Source organism: Lineus longissimus, chromosome 17 (genome assembly GCF_910592395.1).
Source record: "Lineus longissimus chromosome 17, tnLinLong1.2, whole genome shotgun sequence".
NCBI classification, from domain to species: domain Eukaryota; kingdom Metazoa; phylum Nemertea; class Pilidiophora; order Heteronemertea; family Lineidae; genus Lineus; species Lineus longissimus.
The window spans coordinates 10921240-10938937 of record NC_088324.1 but is presented as its reverse complement, the minus strand read 5'-3'; the positions used below and the strand labels follow the sequence as shown (position 1 = coordinate 10938937).

The following is a 17698-nucleotide window of genomic DNA, read 5'->3' as shown; positions in this document are numbered from 1 at the left end:
TCCGACATCAGGCATGCAGGCCCTACGTCTTAGGGGAATATGTCAATCACTGCAGAATCATTCTAACAGACAAGTCCAGGTCTGGTTTTGACACTGACAGTATGCTGAGTATCTACACTCTCATCAGGTCTGGTTGTGCCAGCATCTGGCATCTGCAATCTGGTTTTAAAATACTATAACTAACTTTCCTTCAGCGTGAATGTATCTCCATCCATGTTGGACAAGCTGGTGTTCAGATTGGCAATGCCTGTTGGGAGTTGTACTGCTTGGAACATGGTATCCAGCCTGATGGCCAGATGCCAAGTGACAAGACCATTGGAGGTGGAGACGACTCCTTCAACACCTTCTTTAGTGAGACTGGTGCTGGTAAACACGTCCCAAGAGCTGTCTTTGTGGACCTGGAGCCAACCGTTGTTGGTGAGTTGTGACAAAAAACAAAGGCAGCGACCAATGATTGACTGTTGAACTGGGTACACACTACAAAATATACTGTCCTTTGTCATGAGAGACTGTGTTTTCATAATTTCAATCACTGCAGGAGGTAATAAATTTAGCACACAATGATTTTGTGATGGACACCATGTATCATGTTCTCTTAAAAATTGCAGACCAACCCAACTCAACTGTCAAATTGGTATCTTTTGTAAATATTAACTGGCATGACCCCAGTTTGGTTCCTTCAGATGAGAGTTGATGAAGTTCATCAATCAATGACTCATTAACTGGTTCCATTCTTTAGATGAGGTGAGAACTGGAACGTACCGTCAACTGTTCCACCCAGAGCAGCTGATTACCGGCAAGGAAGACGCTGCCAACAACTATGCCCGCGGTCACTACACCATTGGAAAGGAGATTGTTGACTTGGTCCTTGACAGGATCCGTAAGTTGGTAAGTCTTAGTCACAACCTGCATGTCTCTTGTCTTTGAGGAGACAACTGAAGACGGGACCGATACAGCCTGCATCTTGTGTCTTATAGAGGAGATGACTACAGAATTACAGGACAGAGTCACAACCTGCTTGTTTTGTTTTTGTCGAGACAGCAGCTGCTGTCTAGGCAAAATAGTCTAACTATGAATGATACTAAATTCATCAGTTATGTAGCCTACATTGTCAATGTGTCATTGCAGTCGAGACGAGTTTTTCATTTAAAAATTACTTATTTGGTCTATTCCTTTTCACAAGACATACTCTTATGATTCCAATTATTTTCAGGCTGACCAATGTACTGGTCTCCAGGGATTCCTAATCTTTCATAGTTTCGGTGGAGGATGTGGATCTGGATTTGCTTCCCTTTTGATGGAGCGTCTCTCTGTAGATTATGGAAAGAAATCCAAGCTCGAGTTTGCAATCTACCCAGCACCACAGGTAGGTGTTTCTTTAAACTTGGAAAAAAGAATCTTCCTAAATCTTAGAATTTAAAGTTTGTCATCTTCCATCATCATGACATGACCATTGAGACAGCACTTAAGTGAAAATATCACAATCACCAAAAATTGCTTTAGTTTACAAGATTTGTTCAATATTTTCTTTTCCACTGGCACTGCTGAAGAAGACTTTGACTTGTGTGAAACGACGGATATGGTGTTTTGCTTCTCAAAAATAGTCCCGGCCCTCGAAAAGTTGTCCAAGGAATCTTATACTGATCTATCCTAATTTCCATTCCAGGTTTCCACTGCTGTAGTTGAGCCATACAACTCCATCCTGACCACTCATACAACTTTGGAGCATTCTGATTGTGCTTTCATGGTCGACAATGAAGCTATCTATGACATCTGTCGCCGTAACTTGGATATTGAACGCCCAACTTACACCAACTTGAACAGGCTCATCGGTCAGATCGTCAGCTCCATCACTGCATCTCTCCGCTTTGATGGTGCACTCAATGTCGATATCACTGAGTTCCAGACCAACTTGGTGCCATACCCACGTATCCACTTCCCTCTGGCCACCTATGCTCCAGTCATCTCTGCCGAGAAAGCCTACCATGAGCAGCTCTCTGTCGCTGAAATCACCAACGCCTGTTTCGAGCCGGCCAACCAGATGGTGAAGTGTGATCCTCGTCATGGAAAGTACATGGCCTGCTGCATGCTGTACCGTGGAGATGTTGTCCCCAAGGATGTAAACGCTGCAATTGCCACCATCAAGACCAAGAGGACCATCCAATTTGTCGACTGGTGTCCAACTGGTTTCAAGGTCGGAATCAACTACCAGCCACCCACTGTTGTCCCAGGAGGTGACTTGGCCAAGGTGCAGCGTGCGGTCTGCATGTTGAGCAACACCACTGCCATTGCTGAAGCTTGGGCTCGTCTTGATCACAAGTTTGATCTGATGTATGCCAAGCGTGCCTTTGTCCACTGGTATGTCGGAGAGGGTATGGAGGAAGGTGAATTCTCTGAGGCGCGTGAGGATCTTGCTGCCCTTGAGAAGGATTACGAAGAGGTTGGTATTGATTCCGTCGAGGGGGAGGCTGAGGAAGAAGGTGGTGACGAATACTAGACAATCCATGCCAGGCACCCAGACTCCCTAAATCCACAAACTTGGTAACTCAACTCTTTCAATAAGATGAACAGTCATTTAAAAGTAAATCTGTGATTTAATACCTTATTTATTGACAAATTTGGCCAAAAAAGCATTCCTATATACTTTTACAATGATTCTGTGTGTATAAAATTGTATATTTGTGGCTGCAAATAAAAAAAATTCAAAAGGATCTGATATCTTCATTTCATCTTGTTTGTGTACTGATCATCAGTGACACTGGTCAGCAAGCTCAAAGATATTTCAAGCATAGGAACTGATGTCCATCACTGGAGAATACTAGTGAAGAGGTTTAGCAAACTTATCAAAAATAAAGCCCCACAAAGCCTTTCACAGATAGCCATAGTATTAGTAAGAGTCCACAAGTTTTTTTAAACTCCAGTCAGTTTTCTGCACATCCTAGACCTTATTGTCAAATGTTTTTGCACCGAGTTCATCCTTTATCTCTTCTTGGCTTTCTTCGTCTTTACGAGTTCATCTTTAACCTTGATTGTTCTCTTGATCTGGAAAAAAGATGACAGCCGCATCACAACCTTCACTGATCTAACACTGACACTGTGTCTTTTCCATAAGAACATTTGCCCATAAGCCAAAATATCACATACGACCCAGTAGTTCCTCTGGCAAATAAGAGTCACAGATTGGACTAATCTGGATCACATGCGAAACCCAATGGTCAAGAATTTTGAACCCTGAAATCTGTGTTCATGAAGTCATTTTGATACCAGTTGCCAGATCATGATCTCCTCCCCAATTTCCTAATTGTTATACAAGACAATTGAAACTTGCATGAATGACCTGAATTGAGCTAAAGACTACTGAGAAATACCCTAAGTAATGTGAAATGAGACTCTGATCAATTATTTACCTTTGGTGGTGTTTTCAGATCTTGAAATTTCTTGAGGTCAGCACTAAATAGAACCTGCAGAAAAAAAGGTGGTAGCATGTATGATGTGGAATGAAGACGGCAACTAAAAACTGAATGCAATTTAAGATTCGTTATATGGGTGAGACACAGCACAGCAACCAAATCTTATAATGGGATCCATAATGACTTGAGTTAGAGAAACACACATCCAGCGAAACAGTACACGTAATTTGTTTCTGGCAAAAAGCATCATCGACAACTTTCTAGAGCCTACAGTCCCGGTCACACATTCAATTACTCCTGCAACTTGACATTTCAATTGCAACTGTGCCACCACATCCCCCTATGATCCTGAGATATCCCCCACGGAACATGACTGGCATCAATCGGATATGACAGCGGTACATCCGTGAGTTAGAGGTGATGATAAAAGCAACAAAACTTACCGAATGTGCCCATCCAGCATAATCCCCCCAAAGATCACGAAAGAAGTCCCCTAGAAGAAAGAACAGATTCAGTATATGACAGAATTTCAAAAGGTCAGAGAACATCTCTGAAATCTGGATACTCGGATCAGCCACTCGTGCAGTTTTCTTATTGTATTGCGTGCATTTGTACAAAATTCACTTTAAATACATACCTATCTCCTTATAGATAGTGTCAGTAAGTGACTTGGCCTTGCTTAATTTTGGCATGTACTCCCGCATTGCTATCTGCCAGACATGGGTGTCCACTGGGATTGCTCCTGTCTTGTCAAGAGACATCAGGCACACACAGTCTGCTACCTTGAAGATTAAAACAAGTTTACTGTCAAAATCACTTTTACTAATAATCATCTCATTTTTTCCAAAATGGATTTTAACTGCTTTTTCCTGCAGAATATTTGACTATTGATGAGTTCCATTCATCGTCTCTTTTCTTACCTTAGCACCAACTCCACAAAGATTCATCAGTTCACGCTTGGCCACCTCATATGGTTCCAATCTCAGAGAATTGAGCCAGCCATCATCTTTGTTTTCACAGATATACTTTGCTGACTTTGAAATAAATTTTGCACGATATCCAAATCCCAAGTTTCGTAACTCCTGTTCAATGCCATCACCAGAAAGTGTCAGAATGTTTGGAAATGAATAATAGGAGACACCATCTAACTCTGCAACTTCCTCACCATAGTTTTGACAAAGTTTTTCCACCATTCCGCTTATGCGAGATATGTGATTGTTTGACGAGCATATAAAAGAAAACAAATTTTCAACAGGATCTTGCCTGAGCATCCGCACACCAGGAAAATCTGATGCAACTTGTTGAAAATTTTTATCAGCAGCACTCCACTGGGAATATAATGCTTTCAAGTCAACATCAAGTTGAAAATAATCACGCAAAATTGAGTTGTTCAAAACAGATGACGCATCATCAACATTTTCGTCTTTCTCAGCTTTCATGATGAGGCTGGATTCTTGCTTCACAATCACCTTATCGGTACTTTTTGAATCTTCATTTTTTTGTTTCAGCTCTTTTCCCCTTTTTGATTTAATTGGAAGAGGTTCTCTTGGCACTGCCACAGAGCCATTTTCAAACCTCACAGCATTGGTTGGTCCTTTGACTTGGTAAAGAATTTCTTCATCTGTTTGCCTGAGAGTCCACACACGACCAACAAGGACACCCCTCCAAACTGCCGGTGATATTTCCCTCCACCTTTAAAAAAAAAAGGGGGAAAATTTAACTGCTGTTGCTCTCTAAAGGAGTAATTCCTTTGACGCTTCTGTCGTTCTGAAAAAGAAAACAAGAAGCTACAGAAGTACTTCGAGCCACCAAATTTTCACAGGCATTCTCAGACTCATGCTTGTCCTATAAAAGAGTTACATCAGGGCGTCAGTGGAGGGGGCCAGCACGGCCATTACTTCAGCTAATTTTGGAGCATATCATGATTGTCGCGCAAACGGAACCTGCTCGAATAAACTGATCGAACTGCCACGTGTATGTATACTGTAAAATGCACCATCTTATCTGCCACTTTTTTGATACACACTGTAGACACACTCGTGTACATGATACATGTTTACAGAGTCGGAGAGGTTACTAGATTGATCTTTCGACTTACCTGAACGACTGGCCGCAAGCAAGTAATATATCGAGTCGAATATCACTTGTTTTACAAGGTAGACGCCACCAACTTGCCATAATTTCCCTAGATTGTTTTAGAAACGGAAAATAATAAGGAAATTTTCGGAAATTTTTCTATTTTTGTGGGCGCAGCCATCTTTGATTCGTCCCCAGGATTAAATTTCAACTGGGGTTCAGGATGAGAGCAGAAATTCGTTATTCGCAGACAAATAAGTGATATGATGACATGAAACTTTGTAAAGGTCAAGCTTATAACTTCATTGCTATATAGGCGACGTTTTAAACCGATTAATTTAGCCGTTTTGGAGATATTCGCCAAAATATAAAATTTTCGCGCATGCGCCGAACCTTCATCCTTTCAGAAAATAGCCAGCCCCCAAGCCGAAGCTATCAAAAATTGAGTGGAGAAAGTCCCTCAAAACCTAAATATGGTACACATTTTGATTAAAAATTATTTGTGCATATATATGTTAAATACATTTCTCCAGGTTGACGAAGTTTCAGTGTACGATGAGTTATTTTGAAGGAGAAAGGGGAGGATTATTGGGTGGTGTCCGGGTGATATTTCCTTCGCTGTATGTGTATTCGTAGTGCATTTTGTACATGACGTGTGTATGTCGTTGTATGTCGGAAGAGCATGTGCAACACTGCAACGTGGACATGACATGCATACAATGCATAGCCAGAGATCAAAGGCCGCATTATTATTGGCGTATCGTATTTGTTGTGAACTAGGCTATTAAGGGCCCCATGCTTTATGCTGATTTCTGTCGACTTAGTACACTTACACTACAGGCCAGGGACAGGGTTGACTGACTGTCGTCGATATTGGCATCATCATCCTGGCTGGGTGTCGTCGCGCCGACAGCGACACTCACCACACTGTCAACTATATGTGAAGTGTGTGTGTGAGCATGATGGATTCATGCATCGTGAAGTTAGCAGCTTTCCCGGTTCTTTCAGTTTCACATGTAAATGACGAAATGTATTCATTTCTTCCATAATCTATGACTAGGCCTACTACTTTTTGCATTCACATGAACCTAATCATTCCATTATTAATATTTCTGAACCTATCTTTCTGGCAGGGGTTCGTAAAAGTTGTCAAGAACAAGGCCTACTTCAAGAGGTTCCAGGTCAAATTCAGGAGGAGGCGAGGTGAGTGAATAGGCCCTTTTCTAGATATGTCGGTACCACCTAGGATGGCAATACAGAGCTGTCCTTGGCAGCCCCATAACTTATTTTACTGTGCCATGTGAAGTGGAAGGGTCAACAACAGAAAAATTAGTTGCATAGGACATACCGAGTAAGGATGTCGCCACACTGCACTAAATGTCAAGACAGCTATGAAGAGGAATTTAGCTTGGAGATTGCATTGTGCTGCTATTCTATTCAGTTATAAATAAAAAATCAGATTAATGTTCTCTTTTAGAATTCAAGACCGACTACTTTGCCCGCAAGAAGCTTTGCATCCAGGACAAAAACAAATACAACACCCCAAAATACAGGCTGGTTGTCCGGTTCTCAAACAAAGACATCACATGCCAGGTAGCATACGCCAGAATCGAGGGAGACTATGTGATGGAGGCTGCCTATGCCCATGAGCTCCCCAAATATGGCTTGAAGGCCGGGTTGACGAATTATGCTGCTGCCTATTGCACAGGGTTACTCCTGGCAAGGAGGGTAAGTTATCGGGCATTGCAGGTTGAATTATTTTGGACACGTTAAGTGCTTGTATCATCTTTTATTTCGGACATTCTTATTTTGAAATCATTGTGAGATACATATAACTAAATGTTTTGGGGAATTCTTGATTATGTTGGTTTTGCACACACATAAGTATAAGTATTCAATTTCTACAAAAGGCAAAGGGCCACAAGGATTTATGATGATGTTGGGATATAAATCATTTCATTATTTTTATTAAGAATTAAATGCCTTTGTGTTGTAGAAGATATTACCAATGTAATGATGCATTAACATTTGTCCTTCACAGCTTCTGAAGAAACTAAATCTCGACAGCATCTACAAAGGTGTTGATGAGGTGAACGGTGAAGACTACTATGTAGAGAGCGAGGATGGCCAGCCAGGTGCATTCCGTTGCTACTTGGATGTTGGACTTGCTCGCACAACCACAGGAGCACGTATCTTCGGTGCACTCAAGGGTGCTGTTGATGGTGGATTAGACATCCCACACAGGTACAGAATATTTAATGTTGTGCTTTAGTCTGAAAAAAACCCCAGATGTTTTGCTGATTCTGGTGAACCCCTGGCATCTTGAGTGAACTGTAACTGTCCTCGAAGCAACATTCAGTTAAAACTAGGACACTAATCAACCTTGAGTGTGTTGTAAATCTTCTTTGTTCAGATGTCGCAAGTCAACTGATTCTCTTCTTTCCAGTAACCGTCGATTCCCAGGATATGACTCTGAAAGCAAGGAGTTTAATGCCGAGATCCATAGAAAACACATCTTTGGTGGCCACGTCTCTGATTACATGAATGTCCTGCAAGAAGACGATGAGGAAGCATACAAGAGACAGTTTTCACAGTACATCAAAAGTGGCATAAGTGCTGATAATGTAAGTGTTTCATTTGTCATTTAGTGGCAGGCATTATGGACTCAAGATCTTAGCTCATACCTAACTTCTCTGGTGAATGGAAAAGCAAAGTTAAGACGGTAATTCATGCGTGAGGAAAGAGAGTTTTGCGTGATAAAACTTCTGAATGATATGTGGGAATTTCTTTTGCTAATCTGATTCGTCCATCCCTTTCAGCTTGAACCCACATATAAAAAGGTCCATGCCGCAATTCGTGAGAATCCTGCACGGGGGACAAAGGAGAAGAAGGAAGTCAAGTCGAAAAGATACAACCGTGCCAAGCTGTCCAAGGCTCAGCGTGATGACCGCGTCAAACAGCGAAAGGCCGCCCACCTCAGAAAATTGGCGGGTGGGGCTGATAATTGAGACAACTAAATGATATATTTATCTGGCAGAATAAAAAAAAAAAGAAATAATATTTGTCTTCTTGTGAATGCCTTTCCTAGATGTTGGTTACAACTTGATTCCTGGTTGAGAGTGTGCTGCAGCTTGTTGTCAGTGCATGAGCCACAGACACCTTGATCTGCCATCGAGTGTTGTTGTGGTATCTAGTGTACCGGCTAGTGCAATACTGGCACATCCCTCTGGTTGTCCTAGGATGATCATCAACACTGTCTACAACCCACTTGGATGGATGATCTTTCACCGTCTGCCATGAACTGATGGCATTGTATGGTGTGCAGAAATGCATTGGTCTTGGTCATCTCCAACTACACTACGTTTGGTTGTGACGTTCTATTTTGCTTCCCAATTGGTCATGAAATATCCTGAAAGTGAATCTCAATTTTGGTTGCAACATATTGAATTAGAGTTTCGTAGATTCTTCTTGAATCATCACAAATGAAATCATCAAAGCCAAAGGCATTGATTGTCCCTGTTCGGATCATGATGTCTGTTGGGCAGGGAATTGGTCAACCCCCAACCCCCCAAATCGAGGCTCGTCAGGTGGAGATTGAAGGAGGTGCATAGTTTGAGGTCCCAAATTATTTTTGATTCACAATAGTCCCCAATCTCCACTGCGAGGGCAAAATGCTGTAGTTTCCACAGGTTTCGGAATATTTTCTTCGAAAGAAGTAAAATGATAGTGCTTGATTGGCATTTGCTCCACTGGGTGCATAACCAGGGAATGATATTGGCCCGTATACTTCCATGCACAAGTGGTACAGCTTTTGACTGTTGATGGAGACCAATCGCGTCTTATGTTCTCTTTTGACACCTGGTTGTGACGTCTTCGCAAACTGCTGTGATGATGAAGACACAAGAAACCAGGATGCCTCCAGCTCATTGTATGCCCCAATTGTCTATTACAAACATTGACATCCTGTGACCATGAGGCCTGATAATGTCTTATCAACATCGCTTGGGTAGACCCCAAATTATTGAAAACCTTTGGCTGGAACCTCAGATTTTTGTCGGCTTTTTTAGTCTACCCCACTGGTCTTGATTGCATAACAAAGGAAAGCCAGTCTGTATGAAATCCGTAGGCTCGGTTCCAAAGACAAATAAATGAAATTGAGACCTGGTCAGGACTTGACAAGGATACTGACAGACTGAATTGAATGAAACAGACAAAATGTAATTCATATACAATTTTATCAGCTTTATGATACTATGATGATTCTGGGTACAGACATTATTACAGATATGCTGATACTGATAGGTGCCATAATTATTTTATGTATACAACTGAAATTGATATCACAAGGAAGTTATAAAATAGAACCTCAATATATTGTAAATTCAACAACTCTCATTACAAAAAAATTACGAAGGACCAAATGCCCTATACAGTTATTACTAATCTTGATATGACAATGACAAAATTAGATGATGGAATGGCAGTTAATACATGTAGATCATTGACGGCTCATCACAGATTAACAGTAATTGATTTGATATGAAAATATAAGTACTATATTCTGTATGCAGAAATCTTGAACAATGATGTCTTATTACTGATAAAGGGACACATAGGCAGCAGCCCGGTAAGCTCGCCTTTATCCACTTTTTATATCGATATGGCCAGGGTTGTCAAATTGCTGAAGTAAAGGTCCACCAAGGTTGAAATATCACGAATCTGCAAATATTTTCAAATGATAAAAATGTCTTGGATATGCAAATCAAACTCAGTACTGCAGTCAGTTTGTCATGATTTTGTCGCAGACGAATTGTCAAAATCGCCAAGATAAGATTTCTGCATCCTCTTCTGCAAAACCTGTGCAAGTTCGCTTATCTGATCGGTCTGCAGCATTGTCTGCCCGGAAATTTTTCTGGGTTTGTCCACAGGTGACGCTGCCACAGGGCATCTGATGTTTGCTTTTAGTTTGATAGCTGAAAGACAATGATGATAAAAAGTTAAGAAGCTGATTCCAATTAAACCTATCTCCCAAAATTTAAATTTTACTCCAATATAATATTAAAGCCAACCATCACATTAATGCAACATTTGTTTGTACAATTAGGTGTTGATGCAAAGTGCTGAATGAAATGTTTCCAATAAATTGTTATGTCAATTGGTCAGAATTCTAAGTACTGTCCCATACTTTGCAACAAATGATCACAATCAGACTACAGTCCTTAGAAAATTGGGTTCTGAAAGGATTAAGAAAGCATGCAACTGGTTATCATACATGCACAAGCTTGCTTTGGATGGGTGCAGTGAAGCTGAAAGAAATGTGGGTCAAATAGGCATTGGTCAACCTGCTCCATCAGCATTTTGGAAATATATCAACATTGGTTTCGCAAACTATGCACCTGTGCAAATAATTAGTAAATAAAATCCAACACACGTTTCTCTTTCCATATCTGTCCTTAACCCTAAAAAAAGAAAGAGACTGATTTTTTTCCACCAAACCTCTTACTTTTGTCAATTATTGTCAAGTCAATCGATTTCTAAAGGGGTGACTGATCAAAGTGCCACCTACTACTGTAAAATCAGCCACAAGTTCTTCCAACAGGATTGCAGAATTATTTTGTGAGGCTAGATTCCATAACAGTGGCTTCTGGCTGATTTGACAGTAATATCAGACAATGTTTTCAATAGGACACAGTGCCTACACCAAAATATGAACTCGTATTGTGCATTTGGCATGCTTCCCAACACCAAGTTACAAATATATTAAGATAAACTTGGCTGTTTCTTTTTGTTATGAGAAATGTAAGACTGAAGAACCAGGGTTGTGTTAAAAACTATAGTTTAATTGGAACCTGTTTTGTTGTCATCTATGACATCATATATATCATCTTCATCGAAAGAATCAAATTCATCGTCTGAATAAAACAAGTCATCGCACAATTGTGAATGTGAACCTTAAAATAAAAGATTCATAACCAGTTGTAAGTCAAGTGACTGGAAGTCTATCTTGAGTCATGGACTTACACATTCGCCCAAAAATATATTTTTGTTGCAAGGACATGAAAAATTGCAGACATGCAACTGCATTTTTGATGATAAATACATTGCTGGCAAGAGGGAAGTATTGTTAAAAATGCCCTGAAAGAGAAGTAACTGAAAGTTAAGCAGGGCCAGCATTAATGTTTAGTATCAGAGTACATTGTGGAAGGCAGAATAAAGTTTCTCTCGTGGACTATAAACATACCTGCAAATCCACCTTCTGGAAGCGATGGTCGTTGTGGTTTCTGCACTTTCACTGTGCAATCTGACGCCTTCCTGTCTACAGTGTAAGAACCTTCTGATACACGTCTCTGTTGCTGTTGCACATTCCCCGAAGTGACTTGGTCTGGTCCTTTCAACCATTGTGCTCCTAAATCAGACGAGAATTGTTTCGGGGAGGACGGCTTATGCAGTGGTTTTGGTCGGACTGCCTCTGGGGAAAGTCGCGGAGGAGGCCGATTGGGAGGATCCCGACGTCCTGGGGAGACTGGTGACACAGGTCTTTCCTGGTTAATCGAGCCTGCTTGGGGTATTGTGCAAGGATTGGACAACAATTTCGGTTGTGGTGGCCTGCCCGGTTTACCCGGTCCTTTGGGGAGCCGTGGAGCTTTTTTGGGTAAATCATCAGTTGTTTTATTAGAACATGTCTTTGCTACTTGAGCCCTCCAATCAAACTGCGTGGCTACATTTCTCTCTTGAATTGTTCGCTTTGGGAGGTCATCAGTAGTTCGAGATCGACGCTTTCTTTTAATTGGTCGAAATGGCTGGGCATCATCTGGTAACTCCATTGCGTCCACATCTTCATAATATTCCTCACCTGGAGTTGAGTAATAATTATCTGTTCCATCAAAATCCATGTTATCACGACAACTACAAATGGACATCGCTGAAGGACCAGGCAGCCCAAACTTAGCTCCCGTACAGCCTAACTTGGCCTTCAAATTGATCCCAACTTCCTCATACAAATTTTCCTCTGGTTTCAAATCAGCGTAAGATGCTTCCTCAATGTTTTCCTGATCTAAACCTGAATAGCCTCCGACTAGCTGTAAATAGGGTGGATTATCAAACTCTCCTCCCGAATCAAGCAATTCTGGAGCAGGCGTCCCAGAGCACTTTGGACGAAGCGGTAAGTTAACATACAATTGATCATTGTCTTCATGCACCTCTGGTACTAAGGATTGCGAGCGTTTCCCATTTTCAAACGATACAGTTATTTTCGGGGCTGCGTGAACAGTTGGCGCAGATGTCCGTCGGCTAGCAAGAAAATTTGCATCATTTGGCGGGTCAAATTTCCATGCTTGGCCACGGGATTGATTGTCATGTAGGCATTTCCATTTGACATCAAATTCATTCCGTGGGACATCATCGGAAGCAATTGCTCGACTTACCTCAGGTTTACTAGGACTCACGGTTTTCCCAGATGCATCCCTAGCCCTAGATTTCTTCAATGCCTGTTGCCTGACTATTTTTTGTGGCGGTAAAATAGTTGGGACATCCCTCGCCTGGGTTTGAGTCGGTTTCAATTTTGGTGCTGGATGTTGCAGAGGGGGTCGAGGTGGTGCATTCTGAGGGACGTTTTGTCTCAAAAATTCATAACGCTCCCGCTGAATGCCAACACAAACATTTGACCCTTTTTTACCATCCATTTCAAGAACATTTTCGCTGCTTTTACTTGTCACTTTTTTCATATCGCTGTCGTCCACACCGAGTATATTATCTAAACTACGAGAAAGGAGTCCTTTCTTGCGTCTTGGTTGAGGAGATACACGATGGATTGGAATTTTGCCATCATTTTCAGCCATCTGAAATCATACAGAGTTAGATAAATTACCAACACTCAAAAACATCACATGCAAACCATTCTGAAAATCCTCAAGGTATCCACCTAATTATAAATCGTAGCCATTTCAATTATTCTTACCAATTGTATTCCTGAAAATCCTGTTGTCTTATCATCATCAAGTGCAGCTACAACCTTTGCTTTCCCAAGGTAGTCCTTCTTGCTCATGTTAGCAACTAAAGCTCTGTCAGGTCTGAAGATAGCATTTACTGGTATTTCAATCAAAGGGAAGGCCAATCCATTCTGTAAAACAATAAAAAATGATTAGACAAACGCTTAAACACAACAAACCTTTTTGATGGTGTGAATTGATAACACTCACATAACACAGCTGCTGTTCTGGAGTAAAAGCTAAATCTGAAAAAATTGTGATCGAGTCGGGTGGGGGGGGGGGGGGGGGGGTCATCAGTTTTACCATCACCTGACCATTGATGGACTTCACCTACCTTGCATGATTCAGCTGCTGGTGTGAACATTGCCTTATGCTTGAGGGTGACTTGAAGCCTGATCGCGTCTTGCAAGACTCGACTTGCTTCTGAATAGTCTCCAAGATAGAGTAGGGTCAACGCCAGGTTGTGCCGAATCTAAGTCGTAAAGAGGAAAACAGAACTGAATAATCGTACATTTTTTGCATTATGTTAATTGATAACTCTAAATCTCAACTAGGTGATTAGAATCTCCACAAACAATAAGGCAGACTTTTCACCGACAGCCTAGTCAGAGCCACTAGTCCACATCGACTCCTGATCCAATGTTGCGTTAAAACAGATAATACTTCATATTTATCATTACTGAGTTACATGGAGAGAGATTCCATGGTGTTTGAAAACATTTTCATTCATCCCAAATGGGTAATCATATGGGGCGAGGACAAAAGTCACAACCAGGCCTGGCTGAGGTAACTTTAATTCAGTTGTTTCTAACCTCTTCCATCTTTAACACACACCCTTCTTTGCTCTTCTCCTTTGCAACCAACTATTATTTCTTCTAAAAGCCCTACCCTACTCACCTCACATTCATAGAGATGATATCTTAGCCCGAGCGGGCTGTAGTTAATCACTTTCTTCCCTTGCACTCTTTCCAAGGCAAAGTTCCAATACAGGGCAGCATCGCGGTATTTTTGTAACTTATGGTAGCATATTCCACACTGGAAGTAACCAATGGCGAGATTGGTGTCCTTCTGAACACACAGCCTGAAGGCCTGGAAGAGGAATGATATAAATGAAAGCTTAAAATCAACTTTAATTGTATGGCTTATTTTCTTCAGAACAATTACGTATTCAGTATTATTATCATTTAACGATGACAACTCAATGCACTTCAACAACTTGACATAAAATTTAAATAGGCAAAAGACAAAGACGAAACACTGTTCTGATATGGTCTGTGCACAATAGGTCACTTTTGTTCCATGACAAAAAACACTTCAGTCAGTCATCAATGACTCAATTGAAAAACATATCATTTTGAAAGCCTAGGCAGACAGACATGTTTTATCTATTAAGTATCTAACACCAAAATTGTTGTACTCTTATAATCATTTTGACAATTTTTTTGTGCTTGACTAAGCGTACATTCTATTGAGATAACCACACTCTCAATTTAAAACAATACTGGATATCTATAAGAAAATCTTGACCTAACTCTTGGACATGTCCCCCAGCTCACTTCATTGTAGAAAAATAACTTGACCTAACCTACATACTAATATTATCATCTTCCCAAATATCTTGGAATGTGAATAATGAATAATGTTACAAATACTTGGAATCATATGTTTCTTTTAGTTTACTGTGTCTGACTCATATGTTTCTTCTACTGTATTGTCCAAAACTTTTTCTCCTTGAGACTTGCAGTGACTGTCTGTATCATGATGCCATGACTTAGATTCAATTCAACCAAACTCACTGAAGTTTCAAGGAAGAGACTAAAGAATCAGGTCCAGGACATCAGTACATCATACCCACCACACGCGAATTCATTGGATTATAGGGCCTGCGCCCTCTATACAAGAGATGTATCTGCCATTTGGAAAGGGCTTGGTCCTGATCTTTAGTCATAACCAAGTTTCAACATCACTCTATAAAGATTGATGGTATAATCGCCATCAGCTTTGCAAAGCTACAAATATGGTGATTATTTGTTACTCTGTTGTAGGCTAGCGCCACTTGCGCGGTGCGGCAGTCTCCCCACAATCAACGATAGGTTTTACCTTTTAGATTGTTAGTAGTGTACAAATACAATTTCAAATACAATGTAGGCCCAGGCCTGCCTACTGACAATACATAGCCTAGGCTTACATACACATGGTCCAACAAAAAACCATACGCAGACAACTAGGCACACACCTCAACAGCTCTTTTCAGAAGTCCAGTACAGAGAAAATCACAGCCAATATTAAACAGAATTTTATGGTTCGGTTCTCGGACTTGTTCGAACTTGTCAATCGCTTCTTGATATTTGCCCTGATCGTGAATTGCTTCGCCTTCACTCCACTTCCTAATCGTGTCAATATCGGTTGTCATTTCGACGGAAATGCGGGATTATTTAAGGATTTTAGATGATTTCGTCTGCATATTCTGACAACGGCCTTCTGACAATTCCCCTTTGAATCTCGCACAACGCAGTAAACTGGAGTATTTGAAATTCATGATGCATAACTTTATTGGCTCGTGTGAGACTAGCAAGTACTTTAGGTCTCGTTAGGGAGTTTTTCCCAAATGTACGCGATGATGACGTGCCCCATTACAGGACGTCACATCTATTTTAAAGTGCGTTTCCAAAGTGAATGCATGAGGACAACCCATTTGTGTCGTATATCACTGGAAACACCCGATTCCCCTGATTCTGCAAGATGTTAAATCGGGCATTTTATTTCTTTAAATAAATCATAAGCGTCGCATTTGCTCCTAGCTCTGTTCACCATCCCAAATGGCAATATTGCCAATTCGGCCGGACAATCCCGAAAACCCCCAAATATTATTCATTTCTTCCTGAATAATTCTTACGGTGACCATTCTCCCATGAAAGACAGTTGCTTACGCTACACAAAAATCAAAAAAAATTGAGGGTCAACCATTGAACTTTTGAGACATGTTGAATTTTGCACAAATCAGCGAAAAACGCACCAACTGGCACTGGATGGCATTTCAACACGGAGTCGACGCACATCCGAAGTTCAGTGTACACATACGTCGGCAACAACAGTAAATGCGTAGTTTCTTGTTAGCCGCCTATTGAGTAGCGCTCTAGGATTCAGAAACTCCAAAAACACATGTCTTTGCCAAAACAACTGCTGAATCAACACTGACATACTGTGAGGACCGAGAAATCAATGATTTTAGGAACTACGGTTAGGGCTTGGCCGCGCATGAATACAAAAAAGTCTCTAATGAGACCTTAAAATAGAGAGGTTTAGAAACGTGAATATCAAAGTTGGACTATTGCGCCCGCTAGTGCGCCCGCTATTGCGGACGATGGGCGGGGTCAAATCCATCCCCATCTTGAAGACAGATCAGTGCCAGCTCTGGGCGGTGGTGTATTGGGGGAACAATCCATCTTGGAGACTGATAAGTTCGAGTGCTCTGCTGGCCGGCACCAGTCTGATGGGGGACAATATCCATCTTTTAGATACGTCAGTTCGAGAGCTATTGACATGATGATACCCGATATTTCAACCACACAGCAACAGTATGGGTACTGTCTCAATTATGTCCTTACCTATCCTCAAAGACATGGTTTATCATCAATGACACTACCGCAGCTTCTACCATTGTGTCCCTAGAAAAAATGGCCATGATACATGGGCCATTACCACAAACTCAAATGTCCTACGGATTCACATACCGTGGCCCTATGTTGTATATCTGCTAGGGATAACTGTGTTCTTAAGAAATGCCCCCCCCCCCCCCCTCCCCACGTCAGCAGTGCACGAACAGTCGTCGGTTCAGAGCGAGGAGTAATGGGAAATAGATGACCTCACAACATGTATGTGATGCAAAATATCGGATTCCGATGGAGGGGGGGGGGGGGGGGGGGAGTCTGATGCAGACGATACTTACTATTTGCAAGCTGGAGCCGCATCCTCAGGTAAACATTGAAACCTGGTAATGAATATGCATAAGTTTGCATTCCTCGTCTAAGCATGGCTATAATACCGGCATACAGGTTATAGGCTTAGGCCTGCTGCAACGATCAGAACTTCCACGACAGGCCCGGGGAACTGAAAAGAAGAGGATGTGGATGGTCTTTTTCAGTGATTTGACTTCGAATGTCTTTGGCTGTGAGACAATAACCATTCCTCACAGAAAACTGAGGTACAAAGACCAACAGCCAA

The 17698-nt window shown here is 41.3% G+C and overlaps 3 protein-coding genes and 1 pseudogene across 8 annotated transcripts; 2 read left to right on the top strand and 2 right to left on the bottom strand.

The window, feature by feature from the left end:
• The first annotated feature begins 199 nt into the window (after positions 1-199).
• Positions 200-2506, top strand: LOC135501272 (tubulin alpha-2/alpha-4 chain-like; annotated as a pseudogene).
• Positions 2507-2600: 94 nt separating this feature from the next.
• Positions 2601-5666, bottom strand: LOC135501274 (N-glycosylase/DNA lyase-like). Of its 2 annotated transcripts, none has more exons than XM_064793302.1 (6): positions 5509-5666; positions 4991-5102; positions 4048-4192; positions 3854-3903; positions 3408-3461; positions 2601-3042 (listed from the first exon to the last, which is right to left on the bottom strand). In XM_064793302.1, exons 1-6 carry the CDS (start codon positions 5586-5588, stop codon positions 2980-2982), a joined length of 504 nt encoding a protein of 167 aa, XP_064649372.1. In that variant the 5' UTR covers positions 5589-5666; the 3' UTR covers positions 2601-2979. The 2 variants fall into 2 exon arrangements, with proteins under 2 accessions (XP_064649372.1, XP_064649371.1); XM_064793301.1 differs by having other exon boundaries at positions 2604-3042; positions 4331-5102.
• Positions 5667-5856: 190 nt separating this feature from the next.
• LOC135501526 (large ribosomal subunit protein uL18B-like) lies at positions 5857-8544 on the top strand. The gene is made up of 6 exons (XM_064793678.1): positions 5857-5962; positions 6620-6689; positions 6964-7214; positions 7528-7730; positions 7933-8110; positions 8306-8544. Exons 1-6 carry the CDS (start codon positions 5960-5962, stop codon positions 8492-8494), a joined length of 894 nt encoding a protein of 297 aa, XP_064649748.1. The 5' UTR covers positions 5857-5959; the 3' UTR covers positions 8495-8544.
• Positions 8545-9704: 1160 nt separating this feature from the next.
• LOC135501741 (neutrophil cytosol factor 2-like) lies at positions 9705-15958 on the bottom strand. Of its 5 annotated transcripts, none has more exons than XM_064794009.1 (7): positions 15711-15958; positions 14372-14563; positions 13809-13946; positions 13444-13605; positions 11728-13324; positions 10918-10945; positions 9705-10459 (listed from the first exon to the last, which is right to left on the bottom strand). In XM_064794009.1, exons 1-7 carry the CDS (start codon positions 15885-15887, stop codon positions 10300-10302), a joined length of 2454 nt encoding a protein of 817 aa, XP_064650079.1. In that variant the 5' UTR covers positions 15888-15958; the 3' UTR covers positions 9705-10299. The 5 variants fall into 5 exon arrangements, 4 of the variants coding, with proteins under 4 accessions (XP_064650079.1, XP_064650080.1, XP_064650081.1 ...); XR_010449630.1 differs by having other exon boundaries at positions 10341-10459; positions 10918-11437; XM_064794012.1 differs by having other exon boundaries at positions 10428-10459; positions 12911-13324.
• Between the last annotated feature and the right edge of the window lie 1740 nt (positions 15959-17698).

What these genes read in the sequence shown, in the direction of transcription:
- LOC135501741 (XM_064794009.1), bottom strand. Translation starts at nt 15,887, where the DNA reads ATGACAACCGATATTGACACGATTAGGAAGTGGAGTGAAGGCGAAGCA. An exon ending in CAGCAGCTGAATCATGCAAG is followed by an intron (nt 13,606 to 13,808) that starts GTAGGTGAAGTC and finishes ATTGTTTTACAG; the next exon opens with AATGGATTGGCCTTCCCTTT. An exon ending in GATTTTCAGGAATACAATTG is followed by an intron (nt 13,325 to 13,443) that starts GTAAGAATAATT and finishes GTATGATTTCAG; the next exon opens with ATGGCTGAAAATGATGGCAA.
- LOC135501526 (XM_064793678.1), top strand. An exon ending in CAAATTCAGGAGGAGGCGAG is followed by an intron (nt 6,690 to 6,963) that starts GTGAGTGAATAG and finishes GTTCTCTTTTAG; the next exon opens with AATTCAAGACCGACTACTTT. An exon ending in GGTTACTCCTGGCAAGGAGG is followed by an intron (nt 7,215 to 7,527) that starts GTAAGTTATCGG and finishes TGTCCTTCACAG; the next exon opens with CTTCTGAAGAAACTAAATCT.
- LOC135501274 (XM_064793301.1), bottom strand. Translation starts at nt 5,588, where the DNA reads ATGGCAAGTTGGTGGCGTCTACCTTGTAAAACAAGTGATATTCGACTC. An exon ending in GCTTGCGGCCAGTCGTTCAG is followed by an intron (nt 5,103 to 5,508) that starts GTAAGTCGAAAG and finishes TTTTTTTTAAAG; the next exon opens with GTGGAGGGAAATATCACCGG. An exon ending in ATCTGAAAACACCACCAAAG is followed by an intron (nt 3,043 to 3,407) that starts GTAAATAATTGA and finishes TCTTTTTTCCAG; the next exon opens with ATCAAGAGAACAATCAAGGT.